Below are 27,906 nucleotides of genomic sequence, written 5' to 3'. Positions count from 1 at the left end.
AGGAAACAGAGTCTTCCTCAACAACTTTAGACTCTGTATAGGTACTTACTTATAAGTACCAAAAACTCTCAATGAACACAACGGCTCTTTTTAGAGCCACTCAAGAACAAAACACTTAAGCTTGATGTTTATCTCCCAAAAAATTCAGTTTTTTCCCCTTGGAGTCGCGCACCCAACACGCTAGGAACCGCGCACCCTACACAAGAGAAATCGTGCACCCGACGCGTTAGGATGCGCGACACCTAATTTTAACGTAAAAAAAAAAAATACCCCCTATCACTAATTTTTATTATCCCTGGGGACCCCATTCCCCGGGGTTTATTAAAAAACATTGGGGACCGTGGGGGGAGCCCCAACGCCCCCAGCCGGCTCCCCGCGTCCTTCGGGAGCCGGCATTGCTTTTCCACATGGGGAGCTGCTGACATGCAGCTCCCCGTGTGGAAAAGCAATATCGTTTGGATTTTGAAAGAGAGAGCAGGTTTCCCTGCTCCCTCTTTCAAAATCCAAACGAAGTTTGCTATGGGAGGGCGGGAGACTCCCGCCCTCTCATAGCAAACAGTGTCCTGGGGGTAGGCACCTCAGGACACTGCAGGAGCCGGCCCTGGGGGGTGGCGGTCCCCAGGGCCCCCACCCTATTTATTTTGTAGCCCCGGGGGATAGCGGCCCCCCTGTGCCCCCCTTTTACATTTTTATGCATTTTGCCCCTGGGATTCAAACCCCCCCCCCCCCCCCCGCACCCCCCCCCCCCGGGGGCTAATTATTAAGAAAGCGCGGAAGCACGCGCTTCGGGGGTTTTTTTTTTCCCGGCCGGATCCGCGCACCCTGCGCACATTTTGCTGGGTTTTTTTTGTTTTTGTTTTTTAAAGGGGGCCCCGGGCGTCCTTCTGGGACCCCCTAAGCAACACTAGAGGGTCAGAGTATTTCTACCCTGCCCCCTTTACATCTTTCACACACTTATTTTCCTTACTTAATCAGCCTCGCTTCTACCGAGGCACAAATTGGCTGCCAACAGTTCCTGGTTTCGAATGTAGACAGACACTTGACAGCCAATTAGCATTCATCGCGTGATCGGGAGGGTGCGCGCTCGGTTCGCAGAGGGTGCGCTCAGGGTGCGCATAGGGTGCGCGGATCCTCCAAGGCCATAGATGTATCTATCTTTTTAAATCTAATTTTCTCAGGATCTACTGAACGGATTTACACCATTTATGCAAAAGGCACGAGTCTGAACTGAGGACTACCTCTTTGCCAAATTTGGTGTAATTCCGTTCAGCAGTTCGGGCTGTAGCTGCGTCAACAGGTCCGATGAAAAATTGCATGGGGAAAACGCGTTTTGGGACCCCCCATTTTTCTGGGCCCCTGCTTGACGAATCAACACGAAACTTTCAGGATAGGAGCGGACCGGAGCTGGCCAAAAGTTTGGAAAATTTCGCGAAGCTTCGTCAATTATTTAATTGGAGGCATGGAGCCATACAGACTTCAACCTGTGGAAAACTCTGAAATCTAAACAATGGCAAGGACGAGGGACAGAGAAGTGGCGAACATTTCACTTCTGTTGGGAGACCCAGAAGCCATGTAACTGACCTAGGACTGCCTGCACCAAGCCAGAATGTAAGTTGCATCTGCACTTTCGTTTTTCTTCTATACAAGAGAAATTATGAATTGTCTATGAGAGACTTTGAAAACGAAGTGAATAAGTGAAAAACGAAATGTGCATTAAGGTTAAAGTAAGAAAAACACATACTGACATGGCAGCCAGTGAACCTGGTATTTAGACCAAGTATTTTGCAAGTCCTTCGTTGCTGGCTATGTCTCAGTGGTGCTCCAATGGAATCAACTTGGATGCTATTTAAATAAGTGCTATGTTTTATGCCACGAGGAAAAGCACTGAAGAAGGCTGTGTGCCGAAATACATCTGCTTATCTAATAAATTCTATCAACTGTCCCGTGAGTGCTCCGCACCTGGTAGCTTTGAGATATATATATATATATATATATATATATATATATATATATATATATATATATATATACATATTCACTGAAAAAACCATAGGTTTCAGGGGTGTTATAGTTTGCTGGACTTTTCACTTGTACAAAACCATTGAAATTCCCCCGTTATAGTTAGTTCAGCTAACTATAACTCGCGCGCCCGCAATGCACTGCTGATGACGTCACATATTACATCACTCATGACATGGTCAGTGACATCACTCATGACATCACTGATGACATCTCAAATGACATCACTGATGACATCACTGATGACATCATCCTTGTGATAGAGTGGCAGACCTCCTCTCACCCTAATATAACCTTTGATACACACATTCAAAAATAGAGGCTAACATTTTCAAAACAATGGACATACCAATACCAGTTACAACAACCTCTTCAGTAATTCTAAGATCCACATACACATCCACTCATTCACCAACAGTCCTATACAGTCACTCAAACATGTACTCACTCATCATATGTACTCATACACCTATACATCCTGTTACACAATGCCACTCATCCATAGAGTTACTCACACACATAGTCACTCATGCTAATAAAGAATCAAACATACATTTACTTGCATATACAGTTATACACACACCACCATACTTACTTCTACGGAAACTTACACATACTTAGTCTTTTAAACAATCACTTATAGAAACACATACTTATTCATACAGGAACTCTTTCAATCTCTCACTCTCACATATACTCACATATATACACCAATAGTCACATATACTAGTTTAAAACATATGTAGTTACTCATAAAGACACTATTGAGACAGTCATTCACTCACTAGCACCCATACACACACTCATCCACCCATACAGTCCTGCACACATGCTGTGTTCAACACATACAAACAGTGAGCCACTCATTCATGCACCTATGCACTACGTAATACCCCCCACCGAACCATGCAGACACTCAGACTGATACTCAAAAAACCAACTAATAACCTATATAGACACCCATGTAGCTACTCACCAACCCATGCAGCCACTTATACACAAAGTGAGAGACTGATACAGATATTTACATATTTAAACATTACTCACTAAGCCATGTATTCACTATGATACACTTAATCAGTCAGTTACACAATCAATTTTTCAAAAACAAATCATCCATTTAGACACTTATATACCCATTTATTCTTCCATCGACCTTGAGATATACATATATAAAACATATTTAATTTTCAGAAAAACACACATTCACTGGATGATGTCATCAGTGATGTCATCAGTGATGTCATCAGTGATGTCATTTGAGATGTCATCAGTGATGTCATGAGTGATGTCACTGACCATGTCATGAGTGATGTAATATGTGACGTCATCAGCAGTGCATTGCGGGCGCGCGAGTTATAGTTAGCTGAACTAACTATAACGGGGGAATTTCAATGGTTTTGTACAAGTGAAAAGTCCAGCTAACTATAACACCCCTGAAACCTATGGTTTTTTCAGTGAATTTCTGAGGTTTTTTAAATGCTAATTCCTAACTATAACGTGCCTGAAACCTATGTTTTTTTCTGTGAATTTCTAAGGTTTTTTAAATGCTAATTTCTAACTATGCCTACAGAGATAGGACATGTGAAGAAAGAAGAGAAAATGCACAGAAAGAAACAAAAGAAGTGCAGAAAGAAGCAACAGAAGTCCTCAAATACGAAGATAAGTGCAGGAAGAAGGATAACGTGCAGAAAGAACAAAAAGAAGAGCAGAAAGAAGCCTTGTACCCTCCACTTTTTCAGACGGATACTGGTGGTAACTGAGTCTGACTAACCAGTCCTAGAGCCAGTGCTATGTTAAAAGACACTTAGAATACAGTGAAAACACCTACATACACTAGGGAACATTATGCGTTGGGGTCCCCCTGTGATTAGCATGACCTCCTCTGTAAGCCCCTAGTATATAATAGGGCATGGAGATTAAAACTACCTCTTAAAACAGGCCACAGGGCGTTTTTGCACACGTTAACTCAGGCCCCGTCCCCTCCATTCACCACTGTGTAAACACGCCCTGTGTCCATTTTTAGTTGGGAGATTAAGTTCATTTGAATCCTGAGGGTCCCTAGGGTCCAACTAGCCCACTAGGTACCTCCAGTAAGTGCCACAGAGCTGCGTTGCAGAGAGGTGTAAAAAGTGGCACGGCCTGGACCACCTCTCTGCAATGCAGCTCAGTGGCGCTTACTGGAAGCACTTGGTGGGCTAGTTAGCCCCCAGGGGCCCTCAGTATTGAAGGGAAATTATATCCCCAATTTAAAACGTGCCATAGTGCGTGTTTGCACACGTCACCTCAGGCCCCGTCCCCTCCCTTCACCACTGTGTAAACGCGCCCTGTGGCTGTTCTAAGTTGAGAGATTAAGTCCCCTTGAATCCTAAGGGTCCCTAGGGTCAAACTAGACCACTAGGTACCTCCAGTAAGCGCCACAGAGCTGCGTTGCAGAGAGGTGTAAAAAGGGGCTTGGCCTCAGAACACCTGGCTGCAGCGCAGCTCCCTGACGCATACTGGAGATGCCTGTTGGGGGCGCGTTTGCAGAGTGCTGCACGGAGGGGGCATGGCCTCCGCAACGATGCCAGTCTTTTATTTATTTTAGTTTTTTAAGAAGGGGGGCTGTTTGGTTCCCCTTCTTATTCTAATTTATTGGCTCTGATGACCCCATCCCCCAGGGCCAGTCTCCTAATTATATTTTTTTGACCCCAATCCCCAGGGCCGGCCACTGTTTTTTATTATTTTAAAAAAATATATATTTATAGACACACCTAGGACATGCTGGACAAACCGTACGTACCTATCACCATGACGATTTGCGTGATATTCATTAAAAGGCGACTATGCATGCAATGAATCCACGTGGAATGTATTTACACCACTAGTGAAGCTCTGACATGTCTGATGCCCTACCGTGCCTAATCCTGGTAGACACCCTTGTCGTTTATTTATACAAACATGGGTAGCTATTGACAGGCACATTTAATACACATGCACACCAAGCCATTCAAAGGGGATTCGACAAAAATTCGACCAAAACTATGCAAGAAACCCCCCTCACGGTTAATAAAACACACATCCACTGCCGGATGTGTAATACTTTTTATTTTACTCTCTGGAAAGGGGACGAACATCACTTGAGAGTCACAGCGTGCTCCTGACAGAGCCCAATGCTGTGTTACACCCACCATTGCCTGCCGAGTGCCACACACCTCTGTGTTGTATTCCACTAGCTAGTGCATATGCTATGACACTCTCTAGCCCATGTGCACTGTAACACCACCCCGTGAATATGTCATGCCACACTTGTCTTCGCAAGGGTTATATTGCCCCATCTAACGTGCCTTTCTCGATGCCTATGTTATAACGCACAGTGCTATGCCATACATATTACAATCTGGGATCCATATCTTTGTCACAGTGCATATGCAACGTTACACTCCCCAGCACATATTTTATATTACAACTTTAGAGACTAGTTAGGTTACACAACACTTCCATGTGCATATTACACTCCAAGGCGCATATCGCATAGCACGCGCTAGTGCCTGTGCTATCTCGCGCTCTCCAATGAATCTGTCATTGCGCACAATGTATTGCATATTATATTTCACGCCAGGTTCATCTTATATCACACTTTTTGGTGCATAGTTTATACCATACACTATATCTAGTTTTCATTTTCAATCGTGCTCTCAGGACTATGTTCTATATAACACTGTGTTCACCTACCCTTTTCACGGGCATTACATTTTGCGATAGGGGGTGGAGGGTCAGGGGGTGTTTCTGCCAAGTGAGCCCAGAGTCACAGTCACAAACGTCCTCTTCTTCCTGAATAAAAGTGAGATTATGCTGCATACTTGTTCATATTTTAAGTAGTTCGCACAGACACAATGTTTTAAAAACAATAAAGTTCCTAATACCCGCCTTCTCTGAACAGTTAGCTTGCTGCCCCATCCCCTTCCTCCCTATCCTCTGTTGTGTGAATCCATGGACTAGCCTCCTCCCTCCTGCCATGCATGGTCTGATGTGCTGCCACTGCCCTCAATTTAGTATGATGTACCAGTCCACTCCTCCTGCCCTCCATTGCCCAATTCTATGCCCCATCATTGACCTCCTGCTTAAACTCTGTGCTTAGCTTGCTGCCTCTATTCTCCTTCCCCCTGCCCTCCGATGTCTTTGTGCATGCCCCTGCTCCATCCTTTTTGCCCACCATGTCCCATGGACCTGCCACTCCTATCTACTCTGAGTGTTCTGTTGAGCTGCCACTCCCCTCCCACCTGCCTAGCATTGTCAGATGACTGTAACCTGTCCCTGCCACCTCCACCCTGCCTGTCCACATGCCATGCCCCTATCCTCTTCCTCCTGTCCTACATGGTCCATTGTACTGCCACACCCTTCTGCCCTCCCTGGTCTGTTGTGCTGCAACTGCTCCTCCTGCCTGCCCCGTGTGGTCTGTTGTGACGTCCCTTCCCCTGAACTTTCTTGTCTGTGCACAGGTCCTGACCCTCCCTTCTATCCTCCATCGTCCTTTGTGCATGCCCCTCCACCCTCCTTCTTGCCCATCATAGCCATTGTGCTGCCACTAACCCTCCCACTTGCCATGCATGGTCTTCTGTGCTGCCATGGCCCCTCCCACCTTCCCTGTGTGGTCAGTTAGCTGCCCCTGACCCCCTCCCACCTTCCCTCCATGGTCTGTGTGTATGCCATCACAGTCTCACTGTTGCTCTTCATGGTGTGTCTTGCTTCTAGTGCCCATCCTGCCTGACCTCCATGGCTATCTTGCTGCTCCTGCCCTGCCCCCTTGCCCCCAGCCCTACTCCCTCCCTCCTGGCTTGTCTGTTCCATTGTAATGCCCCTGATCCGTCCCTCCTGCCCTTTATGGTCTGTTATGCTGCAGCTTTCTCTCCTGTCTGTCCATTATGGTCAGCTAGCTACCATTGCCTCTTGCCCCTCTGTTCTCTGTTGTCCATGTGCATGGTCCTGTCCCCTCCCTCTTGCTTTCTATGGATTGTTGTGCTGCACTCCCGTCCTGCATGCCCTGTGTGGTGTATTGTGCTGCTGCAAACCCAGATGCCTGCCCTGCAGGGTCAGTTTGGTGCACCTCTCCATGTCCCTCCTGTCCTCTGTTATCCAAGTCCATGTCCCTATCCCATTTCCTTCCATGATCCAATGTACCATACTTGCGAACATTTTGAACTTGGTAAGAGGGAGATTTTGAAAAAAAACTGGGGTATTGATTTTCCCCTTTGAGTTACATTGAAAAAGAGGATATTGTAGACAGGAGACAGATCAAATAAAGCCCATTTGAGCTTAAAAACATTGGACGTTTCCTGGCTGAATCGGGTCTGTTGGCATGTATGGTTGTACTACCATTGCCTCTTCCTTCTGCCCACAATGGTCTATTACATTGCCACAGCCTTAAAGGAGGGTAGATTTTGTATCACAGGGGGCCCCTGGCCCGTTCTGTCCACACCTGAAGTATGAGACCCTTGTCCTTGCCCTGCCAGCTGCATTTGTAGGCCGTATTAAATTGACCAGCGGGTCCTGTGTTGCTATATAATTATCCTGAGACATCCTTACCACTCAGCCAGCATAAAACCCCTGTGTAGGCCCTTCTGTTCAATATGTAGGCCTCTTTGTTAAATTGACCATAGCTCTGCAATTTTAGTGTATAGTAGTCTGAAGGCAGGTCTGCGAGGCCTTCTGATCCAAACTAGTAGCCCCCACCCTACCCGAGTGCTCCGTGCTCGGTATCAAAGTTCAACATCCCCCTGAAGCTGTCGACATACAGTAGGCTGCATCCTGGACTGGTACTTGCTTCCTGGGCAGGTTTCCCGCTTTTAAGGAAGTGGCAACCGCAGAGCGTCAAGTTAGGAGAACTGAGGAGATTTTATACATGAATATATTGAATTCCCGTACAATACCCATTATTTTCTGCTTGCTCTATGGAACTTACGATAAGCGATTGGCCTGAGAGACTGACCTTTTCACCCAGTCCATTGTCAGCATTAAGTGGGTAAATGACGAAATGTCTGGTAAAATCTGCAGACAAAGCTTTTGGGTAGCATACGTAGGTAGATGTAGCGTGCAAAGGAGCCCACAAAATGATATAAAAAGGGAGCACCCACAGATATCGACGGACTACCTCGCCGTCTGTATGTAGGTTAACAGGCAGTGCAGGTTTTCCCCAAGAGCTGGGAGCTCTTGTCTTCCTTTGCTTAAAATGTCTTGCTCTGCTTTGCTTGAAGTATCTTATTCTATTTTACCTATATGAAATGTCATGTTATGTTTAACCATTGTTCTCTTTACTTTTGCATTTAAAAGATTTTGTATTGTAATTGCAGGAATGCTTGCTCTAAGAGTAAACGTGAGTGTTCCTAGGTAACATTTTCCTTGGTGTAACTTGTTTCCCATGATGCATTTATAGATGTGTTTTCTCTCTCTCTCTGTCAGTACATTAATTGAGATACAGAGAATATTATGACAGCTGTATGATTATCTGGATTCTGTATTTTGTACTTTATGTCTCTATTCTGCGGTTTCTTTGAAGTTGCATCTTCTCATTAAACTGCCATTGTATTCTGCCTCCAATTCCATGTCTCATATGTCTGTTTTCTTCATTTTTGGAGCAAGCGTTCCTAGGCACCCCGGCTCAAATTAAGGTGCCCCTTTTGTCCCTGACTCACTCTCCTGCTCAGTTCTGTGGTGGCTCCCGGGGATCTGGGGACCGCCCCTAGCTTCCTTGACCCATAATAGATCTTCCCTCCAACAGCCTCTCTTGCAAGTCCTGTATTGTTGGTTTGTTGCCCCTGCCCCCCTTTCCACTGCCCTCCATAGTCTGTTGTGCTTCCACGGCCCTTCCTGCCTGCTCAGTGTGGTTAAATTGTTGCCTTTGCACCCTCCTACCTGCCTTCAATTTTCAGAGTCCGTGCCCCTGGCCTCTGCCTCTCAACAGTATCCTAATGAACAACTAGATTGCTAACATTCTATATTTATTACAAAAGTGTGGAACGCCTGACATCATCTTGATGTAATCAAAACTGTAATACCTAGAGCATTTCCTTTAGAAATTACATATATGAGAGGGTCTTATTGGCATCAAAATTATGGTTAGTGCTCTAAAAGACTAAAATAAGAACATATTTTCTGAGTTTTCAAATAGCGACAAAGCACTTTTAAATTATTTGTTATCTTTATGTTTTTTTATCCAGTTGACCACTTGATTAAATGTTGCACTTAGGGGAGAGGATGTGGTGTTACTTCCAGAACTGCAGACTTTGCAACTGGGGAACCAGGTTGAAGTTTCTGCTTCAGCTCGACATTCTGTGATTCTGGTCAAATCACTTAGTCTCCCCATGTCTACAACCAAAATGAATTTGTTCTTGTGTGATGTAACCAATGCTCATGTAAAGCACACCAATACCTGACAAGTCTGCACTATATAACACTGCAAAAACACAAAATAATAAGTGTTTTGCACACTTCTGTCATTGGGCTATATTTGGGCTACATATGGGTGATTTTGGGCTACATTTGGGCTCTTTTGTCTCCGGTGGCCATCTTGGGAGATTTATTTGTTATGAAGTTTCCTAATTTCCTCATGTACTGCAGTCTCCTCAGTAGGAAATGCTTTCAGTTTTTTACTTTGATTCCATCATGAAGGTATTCAGATATGTCACACATTTGCCATAAATTCTGAATGTTAGCACTCTAGTTGCTCATTAGATCACTGTAGTAAAACTACTGCACCATGGAAGTCTGCTCCTGGTATTAAAAGTGCATGTTTCAGTCTGCATGTCAGAATTTTTTAATGAAATAGAAGAGGATTTGAGAAGTCACTCAAAATGTGCCCTCATTTTCTTTCTTCAGCATTAATCATAATTTCTATGGCAAAATGAACCTCCTCATTGTGTTTCTTTTTAAATTAAATGTTTTAAGTGTTACCAGTTTATTCCAATCAAGATGGCTTCAGGTGTGCCATACTTTTGTCATAATGAAGACAGTAAGCGCTCTAGTTGTTTTTAAGAACATTCTGGGACATTCTGTCATTGGGCTATACTTGGGCTACATCTGGGTGATATTTGGGCTACATTTGGGCTCTTTTGTCTCTGGTGGCCATCTTGGGAGACTTATTTGTTATGAAGTTTCCTAATTTCCTCATTTACTGCAGTCTCCTCAGTAGGAAATACTTTCAGTTTTTTACTTTGATTCCATCAAGAAGGCATTCAGATGTGTCACACATTTGCCATAAATTCAGAATGTTAGCACTCTTTTTGCTCATTAGATCACTGTAGTAAAGCTACTGCTCACCAGGGAAAACTGCTGCTGGTATTGAAAGTGCATGTTTCAGTCTGCATGTCAGAATTTTTTAATGAAATAGAAGAGGATTTGAGAAGTCACTCAAAATGTGCCCTAATTTTTCTTTCTGCAGCACTAATCATACTTTTTATGGAAAAATGAACCCCCTCATTTTGTTCCTTTTTAAATTAAATGTTTTAAGAGTTACCACTTTAATCCAAGCAAGATGGCTTCAGGTGTGCCATACGTTTATCATAAGTAGGACTGTTAGCGCTCTAGTAGTTCTTTGGAACACTCTGGGAAGCTGCAGTAGAACACAAAGGAATCAACTGACAGTCTCTGCCCTTGTTGGATGTACATGTTTTACTGAGAATGTCAGACTTCATTCTCACATGACTGAGAAAGATAATGTGAATTTACTGAAAATAAGCTCTCAGTTTAGCCTATAGATCACCTTCCAAACCTCTGTGGTAAAAGCATGAGAAAATATTTTTCTCTCAATCATGATATCCCAGCAGAAGGCTTTTTCACATGGTGAAATCACCTTAGAACATACCACAATTCCTAAAATGAGTATGGTACCATCAACAAATGATTTATAATGTAACTAAAGTCTTAAAACCTTCTATTAACTGCAATGCTTTTTAATGAGGTGCTATCATGTATATTGGTCCCAAGATGGCTGCCAACACTTCTTGGATGAAGTGCTGACAGCCAATCAGATCTCAGGATGAGATGTGTGGTTAGGCTCCGCCCACATATATATATGCTTTTAAATGCTATTTTCTCAGGAAATACTGAACAGATTTACACCAGACCTGCAAAAGGCACTTCCTTGACCTTATGGCTACCTCTCTGCCAAATTTCAAGTAATTCTGTTCAGCCGTTCGGGCTGTAGCTGTGTCTAAAGGTCCTATGGAAAAATGCATGGGGAAAACGCGTTTTGGGACCCCCCTTTTTTCTCGGCTCCTGCTTGACGAATCCCCCCGAGACTTTCAGGGTAGGAGCGGAGCGTAGCGCCCCACCTATTTTGAAAATTTCGCGAGGATTCGTCGACCGGCGCCAAAGTTATTCCAAATAGAATGTTGCGGATTTCCTATGGAAACAGGGTCCTAACTATAACTACCTACTGGCGACCGCCAGTAGGTAATATATATATATATATATTGTGATCAAGGCCGGCAACGGCTGAAACACGTTATGGTGGACTAAACTCAATAAAGAAACTCGCGCACTCAAATTATGGTCCATCCTTGGTATTTTCTATCAAGGAGGTGTATGTGGCGAGAATTTTCGATAATATGCTGTAAAAGTTTGCGTGGTAAAGGCATATGCATTGTAATGGATGAGTAGTAATGGTATTGCACTGTAATGGCATTGCTTGGTAATGGCCACGTTGTAAAGGCTGTTTGTTCCCCGAGTGAAGTGTAGCCACAAGACTCCTGTGCTCACTTCTGGTGTCTAATGCGGTCTCTCCATGTGTCTTCTGCAGAAGAACAGGGTGCGCTTCCTTCGCTGTCCGGCCGCCATGACAATCATGCACCTGGCCAAGTTCCTGCGTAACAAGTTGGACGTACCCAATAAATACAAGGTCAGTACTGATGATACTCAACTGTGAAGTGGGGGGCACAAGGCATTCGACTTGCACCAGACCTTACCCTCTAACAGGGGCAGAAGATGCTACTAGACCTGTGACTTTCCAACAAAGGTAGTAGTCCTCTGTTACCGTTCCTGTGACCTTCCAGCTGCGGCAGTAGTCGTCTACTGTCTGACTTCTAACCCTCCAGCAGGGGTTTTAGGCCACTGTAGCTACTTGACCTCTGACCCTTCAATGTGGGCAATTATGCCGCCAATGCCATTTAACCCCAGGTTTTCAGTACATTAGGGCAAATTAAGCATGTGATGTACTTGAAACACTCAGGTGGGAGGCATGCAGATGGTGGGATACCTGTACCCTTAGTCCCAACAGCAGGCAATTGCTTTGATACAAACCCTTCGACCTCCACCAGGAATGCTAATCCTGCCCTGGTACCCCACTGTACAGCAGTGAGCATAGATCCTGTGCCAACACCTATGCAGTCCCCCTCCAGCAGAGGGCATTGATCCTGTGCTGAGGCCCTCAGCCTCCAGCAGATGAAGGTTTCCCTGTGCAGACATCTGTACAATTGTCTCAAGTAGTGAGCATTGATCCTTTCAGATATTGTCAGCATCACACTGAGAACCTACTCTCTAACCCATGAAGTTTGAACTACATTATGAGAGTTTTCTTGGGTACCATGCTGGAGTGCAGTTTCTGAGTTATGCATATCAATAACTTACTCGTAGGGGGGAAGCAGTAGTTTCTTTAACCTCTTGCTTATCTGTGACACCGAAGCGTTCTGTGGGACCTCTTGACCCATGCTTCCTCTTTCCTATAGGTGGAAGTTCTGTATGAAGATGAGCCACTAAAGGACTATTACACCCTCATGGACATTGCATACATCTACCCCTGGAGGCGGGTAAGTGGATGTGGTGTTCTAGCAGTAGAGCTCCAGCGTCAAAGCCCTCTTCCCATCTCCTACCCACCCCATTTCCTAGCCCCATCGACACCCTCTCCCTATCACCAGTCTGCATCAATGCCCTCTCCTACAAGCATCGATGCCCTCTTTTCATATCCCACCCATGTTGATGCATCCTTCCCTTCTCCTACCCACGTTGATGCACCCCATCTTCTACCCCCGTATGCACAATCCTCAAGCCCTCCCCCAGGCTAATTATGTGGCCTAATAAGGCACTTTTTGATAGTTATTTCTTCATTATTTTGTCATTTTTACAACTCGCAATAATGTCTGGGCAAAGACTGCACCTCACTGGAAACAGTTAAACAACCAAATACAGAAACTAACAACTTACAGATGACCAGGTGACCTTTGCGAATGACCTTTAACTGTGAGCAAACAGATGTCAATACATTTTTAATAACTTTTGATCCATTAGGGCAAGACATTTTTTGTTGAAATCTGCAGATGATGCAGCAGATGATGGATTATGTGGCAAATCCATAACAAATGCGAAAAAAGCCCCAGCCGCAGAATCGCATAATTTCAGTGGTCCTGCCCATATCCAACCTGTATCAATCCGACGCCCTCTCCGATTTACCCGTGTTAACACTTCTCTACCATCTCGTATTTGCGGTGATGCGTCTCTCCATCTTCTATCCACATCCGCGCTCTCTATTGCCTACCCACATTGGCGCCCCTCCATTAACTATCCACACCAACACCATTTCCTACCCGCATCTACACCATCCCCTACCCGCATCTACACCATCCCTGATGCCCCTCTCATTTGCCACCCATATTGACGTCCCATCTTCTACCAGAATCAATGCCTCTCTCTATCGTCAGCGTCCTCTCATACCCGTCAGCATATCTCTCTATCTCTTATCCTCGTCAATGCTTCTCTCATTTCCTATCCATGGCGACAACCTTCCTCATCGACGTCTTCCCTATCATCTACCTGCATCAACACCATCCCTGATGCTCTTGCCCACCAATGCCCGCATCAACACACCACCCCCATCTTCTATCCACATCAACGCACCCTATCTTAAACCTGCATCAACGCCTCTCTCCATCTCCTTATCTTCCACTGTGGGAGAGACCTTCTGGAGATATATAATTCCTTATTACATTGTGAAGTATATGGAGTAAGAGTCACCTGAGTCTATGTCCGGACTGAGTGAAAAACATGATTTGAGAAAGTATTTCAAGCATGAATAATACTTCTTTACATAAAACGTGGTATATCAGACATTCCTTATGATCCGAGGATTGCTTCATGGTACACAACAGACGCCAATGGAGAATGTGGTCTTTGCACACCACCTGCTGATTTTAAAAAGGAATCGCACATTTTAAGATTAATATGTTTGATATCTACACGTGCATTCTTTTTTTACAGGACTGTACATTCTATGGCTTCTTATTAGGGTAATATGCCCATGTACAGTTTCCTATTTACACAATGGTAATGTGACCATGTACAAGTCTTTATTTACCGGACACTAATGTAACCATGTACAGTTTCTTATTTATCTGACAGTAAAGTGGCCATTACCAATTCTTGTGACCATGTTCTGTTCTTTATTTACCTGACCGTAACATGGCCACATACAATTCCTTATTTACCAGACGGTAATGTGACCATGTACTTCTTTATCTGGCAGTAAAGTGACCATATATCATTCGTTCTTTTACTGATGGTAATAACAATCATGCACAATTGGTTCCTTGATGGCAATATGGCCCTGTACAATTCTTGTGACCATATACAGTTCCTTATTTACCTGACAGTAATGTGGACATGTACAATTCCTTATTTGCCTCATGGTAATGTGACAGTGTACAATTCTTGTCACCATATATAGTTTCCTTTTTTGGATTCACATCTGTGCATTATTCCGCCATTTTGTGGTTTGATCCGTAAACTGTTAGTCCTCTTTTTCCTTTTCTTTTTATTTATGTGTTTTGCTAGGCATAGTCTGTGACCGTTTGGTGCTATGCCCATCCTCGTGTGGCATCAGACGTGCGCCTCGGAAGCTTCTGTGCATGGTCACCATCTTCAGATTCTTTTTGCCGCCATTGGGTCTGGAAAGCGATACCAAAGGGGATGGTGGACGGAGCGTTTGAGCTAATCAAACACTCTCCCCAGTCAACTGATCTGGGTTTAATCCAACATCATTCTTTAGCTCACTCCACCACCCCAGTTCAGACATGGCCATATGCAAATCAGTCTGACCCTGTGCCTCATGGGAACAGTCCAGCCCGAACTGCCAAGCCATGTCTTCCCTGGACCGGAAACAAGCATCCTGGGACCGGTTCCGGGTTCATAACCCCGAACCCGGTCTTAGGATGCTTGTTTCCGGTCCAGGGAGGACCTGGCTTGGCAGTTCGGGCTGGACTGTTCCCATGAGGCACAGGGTCAAGACAGATTTGCATATGGCCAGGTCTAAACTGGGGTGGCATGGTGAGCAAAAGAATGATGGATTTAACCCAGATCTCTTGACTGGAGGTGAATGTTTTGATTTGTTCTGCATTCCGTCCATCAATTGTGTGTCTTTTGCTTTCTAGCCATTGGGTCTGGAAGCATCAGCAAAAGTTCTGCAAATACTGAAGAAAAGGGCTATAAATTTGAATAATCATGGAGGACAGAGAGAAAGATCTATCACAAGAAACATCTGTGGAAGAAAAAAGGCTAAAGAACTGAAAAACACCAAACAGCATCGAAGCAGGAGCAACACGTGAAAGGGCAATTATGTGGTTGGAGAATGAGCTGACAGAACAGAGTACCTGTTGCGGCAAATGGAGAAAACTCCTTGTAGGTTCTGCCCCGAGTGCCACCACAAGTTTCCCCAGAAGGAGGTCTGTAACCTTCTGCCTACCCAGGGATCATAACAAAGAAGGCTGAAGGCAGGCACCAAGTTTCTCCTGAAAACACTGATGACTAGAGCCAAGCAGAGAAAGGCACACTAATCTACCATTCAGGTACAGAAGACAGACAGCTCATTTCTAAAAGACCTCAGGCTCTCCAGCGAGGAAGAGTACTACAGGGGCACCGAAGCAGCTCAAGCTGTAGAGTCTGATGTCGAGCGAGAGGTTGTCGAGATGACACCTGGTCCGTCTAAGAAGCACAAGGCAGGAGACCCCCCCCCGCCCCCCTGAAAAAGATTTCAGGTACCGGTAGAAAGCGGGGTAAAGCCGACAAATTCAGAAAACCAAAAGTCGGCAGACCCAAAGTCCTAAAAGACTACCTTGGTGCCAAAAGATTTGTCGACTGAAAAAAAGTTTAAACACAAGGACACACATGGTTGTCCCCAAGCCCCCCTAAAACTCCCACGCCCCCAACGCTAGAGAAATGCTCGATGTTGAAGGTTGAGTGAGAGAGGCTCAGAAGAAAAGAACATCAACCAGCATCAACGCTGAGGAAAAGGCGATTGACGTCTAAAGACGGCACCTCAAGGCCGAAATGGCAGCAGTCCTGCAAAAGAAAAAAGACTAAGAGGCTTCCCTTTGGGAATTTTGAATTCCTTCGAAGGCTTCCGGTGGAACCAAGCCGGGAAGAACCAAAGAAACGCAAATGTTCTTCAAGGACGAAGAGCTTGGCAATAACCAGAGACTTTTCCCCGAAGTCAAAAATGTCAACGACTTGCAAGAAATCAAAGCTGACTCTCCCTTCGAGACATCTCCTCCAGATGATATTGCCACGTATAACACTGCAGTGAAAAGGGCAGTGGACAAATATGGAGTACAACTTGAAGAGAAGTCACAGACATGTTTCCTTCTCGAAACCCTTGTGATGTCACAGAGTAGGAACCAATACTGCACCACACCCAGCGTTCTGGGTCAGGCAAGGGAGGCTTCCAGAGACCCAGCAGCCTGCAAGGCCGTGACCCCTGGAGAAAAAGTATAAACACTCCTCCAGAGACCCACTATACATTGGAGGGAATGCCACAGCAGACATTCATTATAGTGGCAATGGCAAGAAAGAGGCAACATCCCCACTTTCACTGGCCCTCCATCTGAGTAAGAGAGCAAGAGGGTGTAGATGGTAGGATGTAAAATGGAGAGAGGAGCACTCCCACAGTGGAGGGTTGCAAAGTCGAACGCCCTACTAAACAGGTATGCCATCAGCACAGGGAAGAGATGGGCAAACTTATGAAGCACCTCCCAGAGCAGTTCCAAAAACGAGCGGCTGCCCTAGTGGAAGAAGGCAAGACCATTGCAAGCACATGCCTCAAACCCGCCCTTGACACCGCAGATCCAGCCAGTAGACAGATGGTCATGGGCACAACACTGAGAAGACGCCTGGCTATGGGTGTCATGGTTCAAAAGCGAGGTGCAGGCAAGCATCATTAGCACCCCGTTCACTGAAGAACACCTGTTCAGCACTGCAGTGCATGAAACACTCCAGCAATTGATGGACAATGACACAGCAAGTGCCATGGGAGTATTACAGTTTCAAGGCCACGCAAGTAGTGGGGCAGCCCCCATGAGAAGGCCTACCACCACACTTGACAACGACCAGTAGCGCAACAGTGGCAGCCACAGACCGCACACTGATAACCAGGAAGGGACTGCATCCCAGAGGAGGCATCTCCTCAGCCAAGTTACTCCACAGGCCAGCCACCTTGCACATAACACCAGTAAGAGCAGAATAAAGTCCTTTCTCCAAGAGTGGAGGAGGGTCGTATCATACAAGTGGACCCTCAACATTGTCGAAACAGATATGGCATAGAAATTGTAAAGACACCCCCAGAAACCAAACCAAGATAGAAGGCACACTCGAAAGAAGAGATGCTGTCTAGAATGCAGGGTACAGGACTTCCAGGAAAAGGGGTCAATAGAGTGTCATCAGCAGGAATCGACCATGGGAACTACTCAACATACTACTTCATCCCAAAGTCACTTAGAGCAATTCTGGACCTCTGCTTTTTAAAAACCTTCATGAAAACACAAAATTCAAGATCGGCACGCTACAAGAGGTGCTCCCGCAGCTGTTGGAAAAGGACTACATGGCAACTATGGACTTATAGGACACCTTTCTATACATTCCTGTCAACTGCAAGCACAAGAAATACCTGCGGTTTGTCGTCAACCAAAACTATTACCAATTCAAAGTGCTCCCTTTTAGGATCAAGCCAACACCAAGGGTATTCACAAAATGCATGACCACAGTGGCAGCCTACCTCAAAGGAAAGGGATCCAGGTATACCATACCTGACCAACTGGCTGGCAAAAGCAAACTCCTTCCATCAATGTGAGAAGAACAACTGAATTGTCATGGTCACTCTCCACAGGCTAGGTTTCATAATCAAACTAGAAAAATCATCCAGGAAGCCGGAAAGGGAATAGACCTTTTTAGGAGCAAGGATCAACACTGTGGAGGTGAAAGCATTCCCCACCCTTGAGGGTTCAAGCAATGTTATGTTATGTTAAAAATATATATAGAGCGCTCTTACACCAAACGGTTTCATGGCGCTAGTGGGAGAGATGCAGCAGAAATGTAGTAGTCATGGCTTATGCATATGGCAAAATAAAAGGGTTTTAAGAAGTGTCCTAAATCGAGAGTAGGAGGTTACTAATCTGAGCTCGGTAGGGAGGAAATTCCAGAGTTGGGGAGCCAGGAGAGAGAAACTAAGGCCGCCGTGTTTTTTCCGCTTGAAAGGAGGGACAACAAGAAAATTTGAGTGAGAGGAGCGAAGAGCGCGTGAAGGGGTGTAGCGAAATATCAAGGAAGAGATAAAGGCTGGGCCTAGGCCGGCTAGGGCTTTAAAAATAGTGCAGCCCAGTTTAAATATGCAGCGGGTTGCAACTGGGAGCCAGTGAAGGCTCTTCATCAGGGGGCGGACATGTTGATATCTTGGTTGGTGGAAAATGAGTCTGGCTGCTTGGTTCTGAACTAGTTGTAAGCGGTGAAGCTGATAGGCCGGAATGCCAACATACAGTGAGTTGGCATAATCGATACGGGAAATGACTAGGGCCAGGGGGACTATGGTAAGAGCTTCAGTGGTCAGAAATCTGGTAATTTTTCGGATTCTGCGAAGGTGGTAAAAGCAGGATGAAGCAACGGCGCCGATGTGTGCTTTCATTGACAGGTCTTTACTTATGATGACCCCAAGGCTTTTCACAGAGTCGGCCGGTCGTGGAGAATTGCCTAAGATAGGAGGCCAATAATTGGCGTTCCAAGGGTTAGAGGTCCCGCCAGTCAGAACAAGCTCAGTTTTATCAGGGTTCAGTTTCAATTGACTGGTGTTCATCCAATTACTGATGAGACATAAGGTGGAATGGATATTGGAGGCCGACGTAATAGATGGATCAATTCTAAACACTAGTTGGAGGTCATCGGCGTAGTTAAAAGTAGCCACCTCGCAATTACGCAGGGAGCGGATCAGGGGAAGCATGTATAAGTTGAAAAGAAACGGGGAAAGGGAGGATCCCTGAGGGACTCCACAGGTCAGGCTTGCCCTCTTTGCTGAAAAGGTAGCCAGGCGGACTGCTTGGGACCGATTTGTGAGAAAAGAGGAAATCCATTTCAGGGCGGTTCCCTGGATGCCGGCGCTCTCGACACGGTCGATCTGGAGTTTATGGTCGACCGTGTCGAAAGCGGCAGAGAGCTCCAGGAGAATAAGAGCCTGAGGGATGTTGTTATCAGCCCCCTTTCTGAGTTCGTCCATGACTGCTAGGATGACTAGCTCTGTGGAATGGGCTGGTCTAAAGCCAGCCTGTTGGGGATCGAGAAATAGTGAGAGCTCAATAAAAGAACTGAGACATTTGGTGACGTGAGCTTCTAAGATCTTACTGAGGTAGGGAAGTAGGGAGATCGGACGAAAGTTGGAGAGAATTGAGGGATCGGCATTGGGTTTCTTAAGGATAGGGACAACCTCGGCGGCTTTAAAGGAGTCGGGAACTAAGCCTAATTTCAAAGAATTATTGAGAAGTGCTAAAGGAGGGTCAGGGCAAGTGGAGAATGCTTCTTGAAGGAAGTGAGGAGGACAGGGGTCTGTAGGGGAGCCAGATCCGACTTTCTTTACTAGTGCAAGAAATTCCTCTTTAGAGATCAGGGGTATCTGGTCTAGTACCTGCGAGTTCTTGACCGAGGTCGGGGGTTCTGTAAAAAGAACGGGCGGGGGGATGCTACTTTTGATAGTGACGATCTTCTCCAGGAAGTAGTCATTAAGAGCATCACATAACAGTTAGGAAGAAAGTGGTTTAATAGTCACTTTATCAGGCAAAGATAGTTCCTCCACAATAGCAAATATATCCTTAGTTTTGGTTGCTGAGTTGATAATATTTCAGGGAGAAGTACGTAGATTTGGCCTAAATAATGGATTTTTATAGTCATTTAAAAGACTAATATAAGTAGCTTTTCTTTCCGAGGAGTAGTTACGTCTCCAGGTGCGTTCCGCCTGTCTGAGGGTAAGTTTTTTTGTTTTCAGGTCGTTAGAGAACCAGCGTTGGGCATCGTGGGGACGTTTAGTTTTGGATAATTTAAAGGGAGCAACAGCATATGACAGAGAAAGCTTGCCGCTACCTCAAGGAGCAATCTCTGACCGTGAGGACTGTGGGAAGAACGATGGGAATGATGGCCTCCTGAATCCCCCTTATAGCACATGCAAGACTACGCAATACCCCTCCACGTGTGGATCCAAAATCAATGGTCACAGGTAACAGTTGGGGGGATCTAGTGGTTGTAACGTATAAAGTGCAGATAGAGATGAAGTGGTGGAATATAAACAAAATATCGGTGGGCCGTTCCTCCACACAACCACCACGAAATACAGCAATCGACATAGATGCATCCCAACTAGGCTGGGGAGCACACATGGGAGAGCTAAAAATCTGAGGACTGTGGAGAGTGGAGGAAGTGATCCAACACATAAATGTCCTGGAACTAAAGACTGTCTTCCTGGCCCTCAAGGCTTTTCAGGCACAAGTGAAGGAAAAGACAGTACAAATACAGACAACCCAACCACGATGTTCTAGCTGAACAAACAAAGAGGAGTAAAATCACATGTGCTGTTCAAACTAGCCCATTAAATATGGACATGGGCCATTGAAAGCAGAATAACCATAATAACAACACACCTACTAGGAGTGCAAAACGAAGAGGCAGACCGAGTAAGCAGACAAGTCTGTATTGCACGAATGGGAACTAGACAGACAGGTGCTCCAAGAGCTCTTCACACACTGGGGCACACCAGAGATGGACCTCTTCGCAACAACAGAAAACAATCAATGCCAAGATTTTGCATCCATGCACCCACACCACTGCTCCAAGGGAGAAATCCCTGTTGATAAACTGGTCAGGGAGATTTGCATTTGATTTTCCACCACTTCCCCTCATACCCCAGGCCATAAGCAAGTGCAAACAGTCACGCATGATGATGATTCTAATTGCCCCTCAGAGGGCTAGACAAACATGGTTCTCTGACCTGGTGGAGACGGCACAGGGAAACATTATAAAGTTGCAGACAAGGCACAACCTTCTCACCATGCAAGGGGAAAGAGTCCACTTCCCGGAAATAAACACCTTGAGTCTAGCAACATGGCTCCTGAGGACATAGTTTGGCCACCTGAACATCCCAAAATGGTCAATGGTCAATGGACATCCTGAAAGAGGCAAGAGCACAGAGTGCAAGAAGGTGCTATTCAGCAAAATGGTAGAGATACGTTCTGTGGTGCAGGGATAAAGAACTACTCCACCGCAGAACAAAAGACACCACAGTAGTTAGATACCCCACACACCGGCTACACAACAACCTAACATATGACTCACTAAAGGTACCCTTGGCTGCAATAGTAGCCAACAAACGACACCTAGGAAGAAGCTTCTTCATAGCACCAGTAATTTAAAAGTTTCTAGAAGGGGTAAAGCTATTAGCTTTACCCAGGTTTGTACCAACACCAATATGGAACCTTAACCTGGTACTCACACAACTAATAAAGGCACTCTTCGAACTGGTGCACCAGGCAGAACTGCGATTCCTGTCCTTAAAATAAAACACCTTTCGAGTTGCAGTCACATCACTACGTAAGGTGAGAGACCTGCAAGCTCTAACCACCCAGAAACCCTACCTACAAATACACAAGGGCAGGATTGTCATGAGGACAGACCTACGCTTCCTTTCCAAAGTCATATCCCAGTGCCACATAAAACAAGGCTTCATCTCCCAGCTTTCTTCAAACAACCAAAAACACAGGCCAAAAGACCCCTACACATGCTGGACATCTGCAGGACAGTGCTGTACCTCCTGGAAAGAACTAAAGAGATCAGAAAAGGAAACCAGTTCTTCAAATTCTTCACTAATTCAAGCCAAGAATACCAGTAACAAAGGGCACCATCGCAAAATGGATGGTGCAGACACTAGAATGCTGCTACCAAGAAGCAGACGTGTCTGGAGGCAAGACCTAGAGCTCATTCCACAACAAAGAAAGGGGCCACCTTAGCATTCCTAGCAAACGTGCCAGTAAGAGACATATGCATGACAGGCACCTGGTCATCGATTCATAGCTTCACAAAGCACTATTGCATGGATATCCTGTTGAACAAAGAGTCACAAGTGGGACAGAGCGTGCTGAAATACCTATTCGCAAACTCCACTTCATTTTAACACCACCTCCAGGAGAAAACAGAACATCACTACATAATGTACAGTATGTAAATCCACAAAAGGATTCATGCTGCTAACAGAAATAGTTATTTGACAGTAGGAGTAGTTTTGCAGCTTGAATATTCTGGATTCTCATGTGACCCTCTACCTTCCCAAAACACGCATTTGCAATGCAATAGGTCTCGCATTTACGCGAGTTTGAGCTAATCACATTGCAAATAACAATGCCTTTTATATTTGTTTTCGTTTTAAAAACATAAATAAGAGGCAGTCATTTACAATGCCAATAGCTTTAACTCTTGTAACTGCGAGACCTATTGCATTGCAAATGCTTGTTGTTTTAAGCCATATTGCACAGCAGCGTAGGCTACTTGGCAATGTGGCTTAAAGTATCTAAAAAAAAGTGCTATGGCGCACTCAGCGCTGGTCGCACCATAGCACTTCGTTTTTATTTACTCTACCCCATGTTTCACAGATGCCCGGGCTACGCTGCAACATGTCTTTAAAAAAAAAAAAAACATTAACAAAGCCAAACAGCTTGCGCATTCCAGTTCTGTCCTAAGTGTATCACTAAGTACCTGTGGTTGGATCATCCCTAGGTACACAAACTCTGCTTGCTCAGGAACCAAAAGTAATCAAGCTGTGCGACCTGCCAGGCTTTTACAGACATGAATATTAAATACAGAAGCAGCTTTAGTGGGTGCACTACAGACTGATTTGGGAGGACCCTGCAAGGCTGCTATTGGTTTACAGACCTGAGTACAACGAGGGCGCCTAGTCAGAAGGTGCAGGCCAGCCAACCTGGATCAAAGTCCTAAAATGCTCTCCTCTGAGGCATCTGACTACGAGGAGGAACAGTCTTCAAGGGCCCCAGATATACTTGCACCTAAGACACAGGCATCTTGCATGCCATACGACGATTGACTCGGATTTTTGCCCTTAATACCAGCCTTGCATATAGAGCAGGTATTCTCTTGATGGAGCCAAGCTTCAGTCCAAAAATTTCATGAAGAGGGGTTGACTGTCTACTGCTGCCGCTGTGCCTGACCCTGTTTGGTTCCAGGAGTCTTGAAGAAGCACCACTTTAGCCTAAACGCCTCAAGGCCGAACAACCCCTTCCCAAGGCAGTAAATCAAAACCTTCTGTGCCAAAGTCCACCGTGAAATGGGCCTCCACATCAGGAGACTGACCCAACAGCTCAAATAAGAGGAAGTAGACCTTTGAAGATTTCTTTCTGAAGAATTCCATATGTTCCCCATACCACAGAGACTTAAACAGAAACACGCCCACCCAGTTCCTCAGCCTCCACCCAACCCCACTCGCACGCCATCACCACAGCAATCACCTTTGTCTCAGGGATCACTTCATTTTAATCTTGAATCTGATCAGGATAGTCACTTTGACCCACAAGACAACTACTTCGAGCCTGTTTCACCAAATGATGGGGGAGGATCCCTGGCAGGACCATAACCTACGTCATCAAAGGAGATGCCAACATTGAGCCATATCTAGTGAAGGATTCAACAACACCACAGCATACCAAGCTGTTATGCAAAGAGGTGTAATAGCATAAAGGGCATCCCTTTAACGTCCTGGAATGTGGGCAGTGAAATGAATAAGCATACAGTGGTTTCTTACGGTGTGTATTCTATATATTTGAAAAACAAATGTTGCAAGCAGTCAAGCGTTATCAAGCAAGGCCATATGTTGAGATAATCAACAATTAAAGGTAATAATATATTAAAGGGGAGAGGAGTTGGCCTAACGGCTAGGGCAGCTGACCTCGAATCTGGGTTCGAGTCTCGGCAATGACGCTGTACATCCTGTGATTCTGGGCAAATCACTTAATCTCCCCGTGCCTAACAAAAACAAGACAGAGAGGCAGAGCGAGGCGCGCGCTAGTACTTCTGCTGTACACTACTTTTAGAGTGCCAATTAAATGTCTACCCCGCCTGTGCGCGGGAAAGCCTAGTACTGTAGCCGCTCACATTAGCATTTGGAAGGTAAGAGTGCCCTGCATATTTAAAACTTTAAGAAAGATCACATCTTTCTTACTGCGGATGTCGCCCTCCCCAGCCTTGGAAGCACCATCTGGCATTTCAACCACCGTCCAGTTGCAATACAACTAGCACAGAGCTCGGTTCGAGGGCGGCCAACCTTCCTGAAAACAAACTGAACACATAATCGAGATGCCATTTTTAAAGGGAGAACGAATGGAGTCTGGCCACGAAGCATTGGGACAAGGTGGCGGGAGAGGTTCGTGGTGGAAATTAACGAATCTCTGAAATTCTATGCACCTTCTGAATGAATGAATGAAGACAGGGGAGCACACGCTACCAGCCACGGCTTCACCTGCAGACGTGTCATCCATGGCCTCCACCTGCACTCAGCCACTCTGCATAGATAGTGCCCAAGAACTCTGCTTTAGCTTAGGGAAAGGCGGGAGGGGACGATAGGTAGCACGATGCATTTACACATTCCCCTGAGACCACCACTGCCGCAACCCTACAAGTTAACAACTGAAAGAGACGTGCGTTAGGACAAAGCATGCAGGTTTCACCCGCAAGCCCTGAAGGCTCTGTCCCCCATAACTTTCCCGAGGACGACCTAACATTTCCCCTTTGCTGAAATCCCAATTATCATTTTCTCCTTAGAAATTGCCTAGGATCATAGTTAAAAACGCAAACAGGCCTGTTTACCTGACACAAACACAATGACTCCTCTGGTGAGTAAGGGTGGGGAGGATAGAAACTACGAAGGCGAACCCACCAGCAGGAACCATTATGCGAAAGAAAACCATTCACAAAATGTCTACCGCAAACGTGAAAACAAGGCCCTCAGGGAAAAACTCTGCTCTCACAAAAGAATGCATTAATGAAAACACAGATAAGAAACGCGCGCCTACGCATTTGTGAAGGGAATATTTGTAGTACAGAGTTCAAGTTACTCGTAGTAGTGATTACCGAAATCACAGTAAACGCCTTTATTATTGTGCTGCGTGGGGTTTCCTGACTTCGGGCAAACAAAAACCCTGGAGGAGATTCGGCCACGCCCGAAACAGCTCGTTACCTTTCAATAGTCCGGTCGACTCAACCGGGCGGATGCAAGCATTTTGCTTTCTGAGGAAAGCAAACAAGAGGGTCCAAGGTGCTCCCGGAGCACAGATTAGACTATCAGCTGTGCCCAGCCGACGGCTGCTGCCCCTCCAAACACTGCCCCTTGCAACGTAGCTAGATGACGTATTTGCTCGGCTTTTTCTGCCGAGCCACTTGGACGGCCTCGGCTACGAAAAGGTTTCTTATCTTTATGGGGCCATGTGTTTGGCCCCATAAAGATTAGAAAGCTTTTGCGACAAACGCAAAGCAGGCCAGGCCGTCCAAATGGGACGGCTCAGAAAGCCAAGCAAATACGCCACCGACACCTCTTTTCCAATGGCTGGCCACCGTTTAGCATAAACGGTGACGCCAGCCAATGGAAAAGAGGGGCGGGGCTTAATGCCCCTTACAGAAAATACCACATCTCATTAAATCTCGCCAGCGAGACTGCGCATGCGCGCAGCATACGCCAGGCGAGACCTAAAAAGAAGGTTGCGAGGGGGGAGACACTTTGTGATGGTAAAAATTGTCAAGAAGCCAAGAAAACTGAGTTCACCAAGGAGGAAAAAATAATCTAAAGATGGCAACCATGTACAGAGGCTAACTTGGCGCACATCTGATGGCACAAGAGGATGGGCATAGCATCAAATGACCACAGACGACGGAAAGAAAAAACAAGCATTTGCAATGCAATAGGTCTCGTCTTCGGGACCTTATAAGTATTTATCCATGTAGCACATTATATTGGGTGCTGTACTATTTACTGTTTTTTGGGTTCAAAACAACCGGTTGAATAAAGCTGAATACATCGACGTTCTATTGAAAAGCATCAGCCATGTTACGTGTGGGTGTAATCCCACTAAAGATGGTTGAGGCAAACCTGGCCAATAATTTACAACTGAATCGTGGCGGAATCTACCATGTTACATGTGGGTGATCCCATGAAAGAGTTGAAAAGGCGCCACAATCCCTTGAGGCGGAGTTCGCGCAATGTGAATTACAAAAAAAATAAAGCACCCAAAAGACAAATAGATGAATGTGGGAAAGCCTTGCAGAGGGCAATGAGCGCCCACGGTAGCGTGAACAAATAAGCACATCAACTACACCACTCTTGGGGTGGAGTTTGCACGGTCATTTTTTTTTACACAAATAAAGCACATAAATCACACTGAATATCAATGCTCCCTGCTCCCGTTAGAAGAGGAATCAAAAAAACATTCCGATACCTTGGGGCGGAGTACGCGCAGAGTTAATTTTTTTAAAGACAGTCCGTAAGGTGGCCGCCGTGCGTGCATCATGCTAATACACAAGCCATTAACCCTAAGAAAAAAGGAGTGCGCACAAATATACGTTAAATAAAGAAAGTAGAAACCACATGTAGCGGGGGTAGTTTCAAGGGAGGATCTAAAACAACACAAGGTGGGAGTAATAAGACATGCTGACCAAACAGAAGCATGCATTTATAAAAGGCCGGAACAGGAACGAATGGCCAAAAAAAAAAGAGGAGGGGCTTCAAGCCAGAGTGTACATTACAGCATGCCTCGCAGCGCATGCACTGCCCAGCCTCGACCTAAAAAGGAATGAAAGAAAAAAAGGACTAACAGTTTCAGGACTCAACCACTAGATGGCGGAATAATGCACAGCATGTGAATTCAGAAAACACTTCAAGCTAGTGGCGTAACAAAGGCCCCCGCAGCCCTGGCAATGCGGTAGGCCTCCGAGCTCCAGGAGGCCCCCTCAGTACAGTACTGTGGCCTGAGAGCTACTGAGTGAGTCCCGAGGTGGGCCCCTCCATGCACTTTGTAGGGGGGCCTTCTCAAGTTTCCCTACACCACTGCTTCAAGCTGCAAAACTACTCACTGGTAAGTAACCATTTTGTTACTTAATGGTAATGTGACCACGCTCTATCACTTCGTTACCTGATGGTAAAGTGACCACGTACAATTCCTTTTTTACCTGACTGTAATTTGGCCATGTACAATTCCTTCTGTGTTTGACTGTAACATGCGCACTCTCCATTCCTTCTCAGTGACGCTACAATGAACATCTAAAGTTTCGTATTTATCTAAATTGAATAAACTCGGTTCCTCCAAACGTGAATAGAAACAAATGCAATTTCTTCGTAATCTAACTTTAATATTCAACATGCACAATCCTAGCAGACGCTTTTTAAATTTTAATATATGTAATTTGTGCCTAGTCCAAGGCTCCAAGGAGCGCACACAGTTCCTTCTTAGTTCAATTTCAACATGAACACGTTCCATTCCTCCTTTCTTTGGCTCTGATGTGCACATCTGCAGTCCACTCTATTCTGACCTTCAGTATGAATAAAAAAAAAATCCTAGTATGACCTAATTT

General features: G+C 45.4%; 1 protein-coding gene across 1 annotated transcript in view; it reads left to right on the top strand.

Moving 5' to 3' along the window:
- The window catches only part of PCGF2 (polycomb group ring finger 2), a 560,508-nt gene that overhangs the window by 486,540 nt on the left and 46,062 nt on the right, over positions 1-27,906 (top strand). Inside the window, exons 7-8 of the mRNA XM_085640505.1 lie at positions 11,795-11,893; positions 12,720-12,800. Of these exons, the coding sequence (XP_085496631.1) occupies positions 11,795-11,893; positions 12,720-12,800 (180 nt within the window). The remainder of the gene's footprint in view (positions 1-11,794; positions 11,894-12,719; positions 12,801-27,906) is intronic.

Source organism: Triturus cristatus, unplaced genomic scaffold (assembly GCF_964204655.1).
Source record: "Triturus cristatus unplaced genomic scaffold, aTriCri1.1 SCAFFOLD_303, whole genome shotgun sequence".
Classification (NCBI taxonomy): domain Eukaryota; kingdom Metazoa; phylum Chordata; class Amphibia; order Caudata; family Salamandridae; genus Triturus; species Triturus cristatus.
This window is presented reverse-complemented; position numbering and strand designations above follow the sequence as displayed.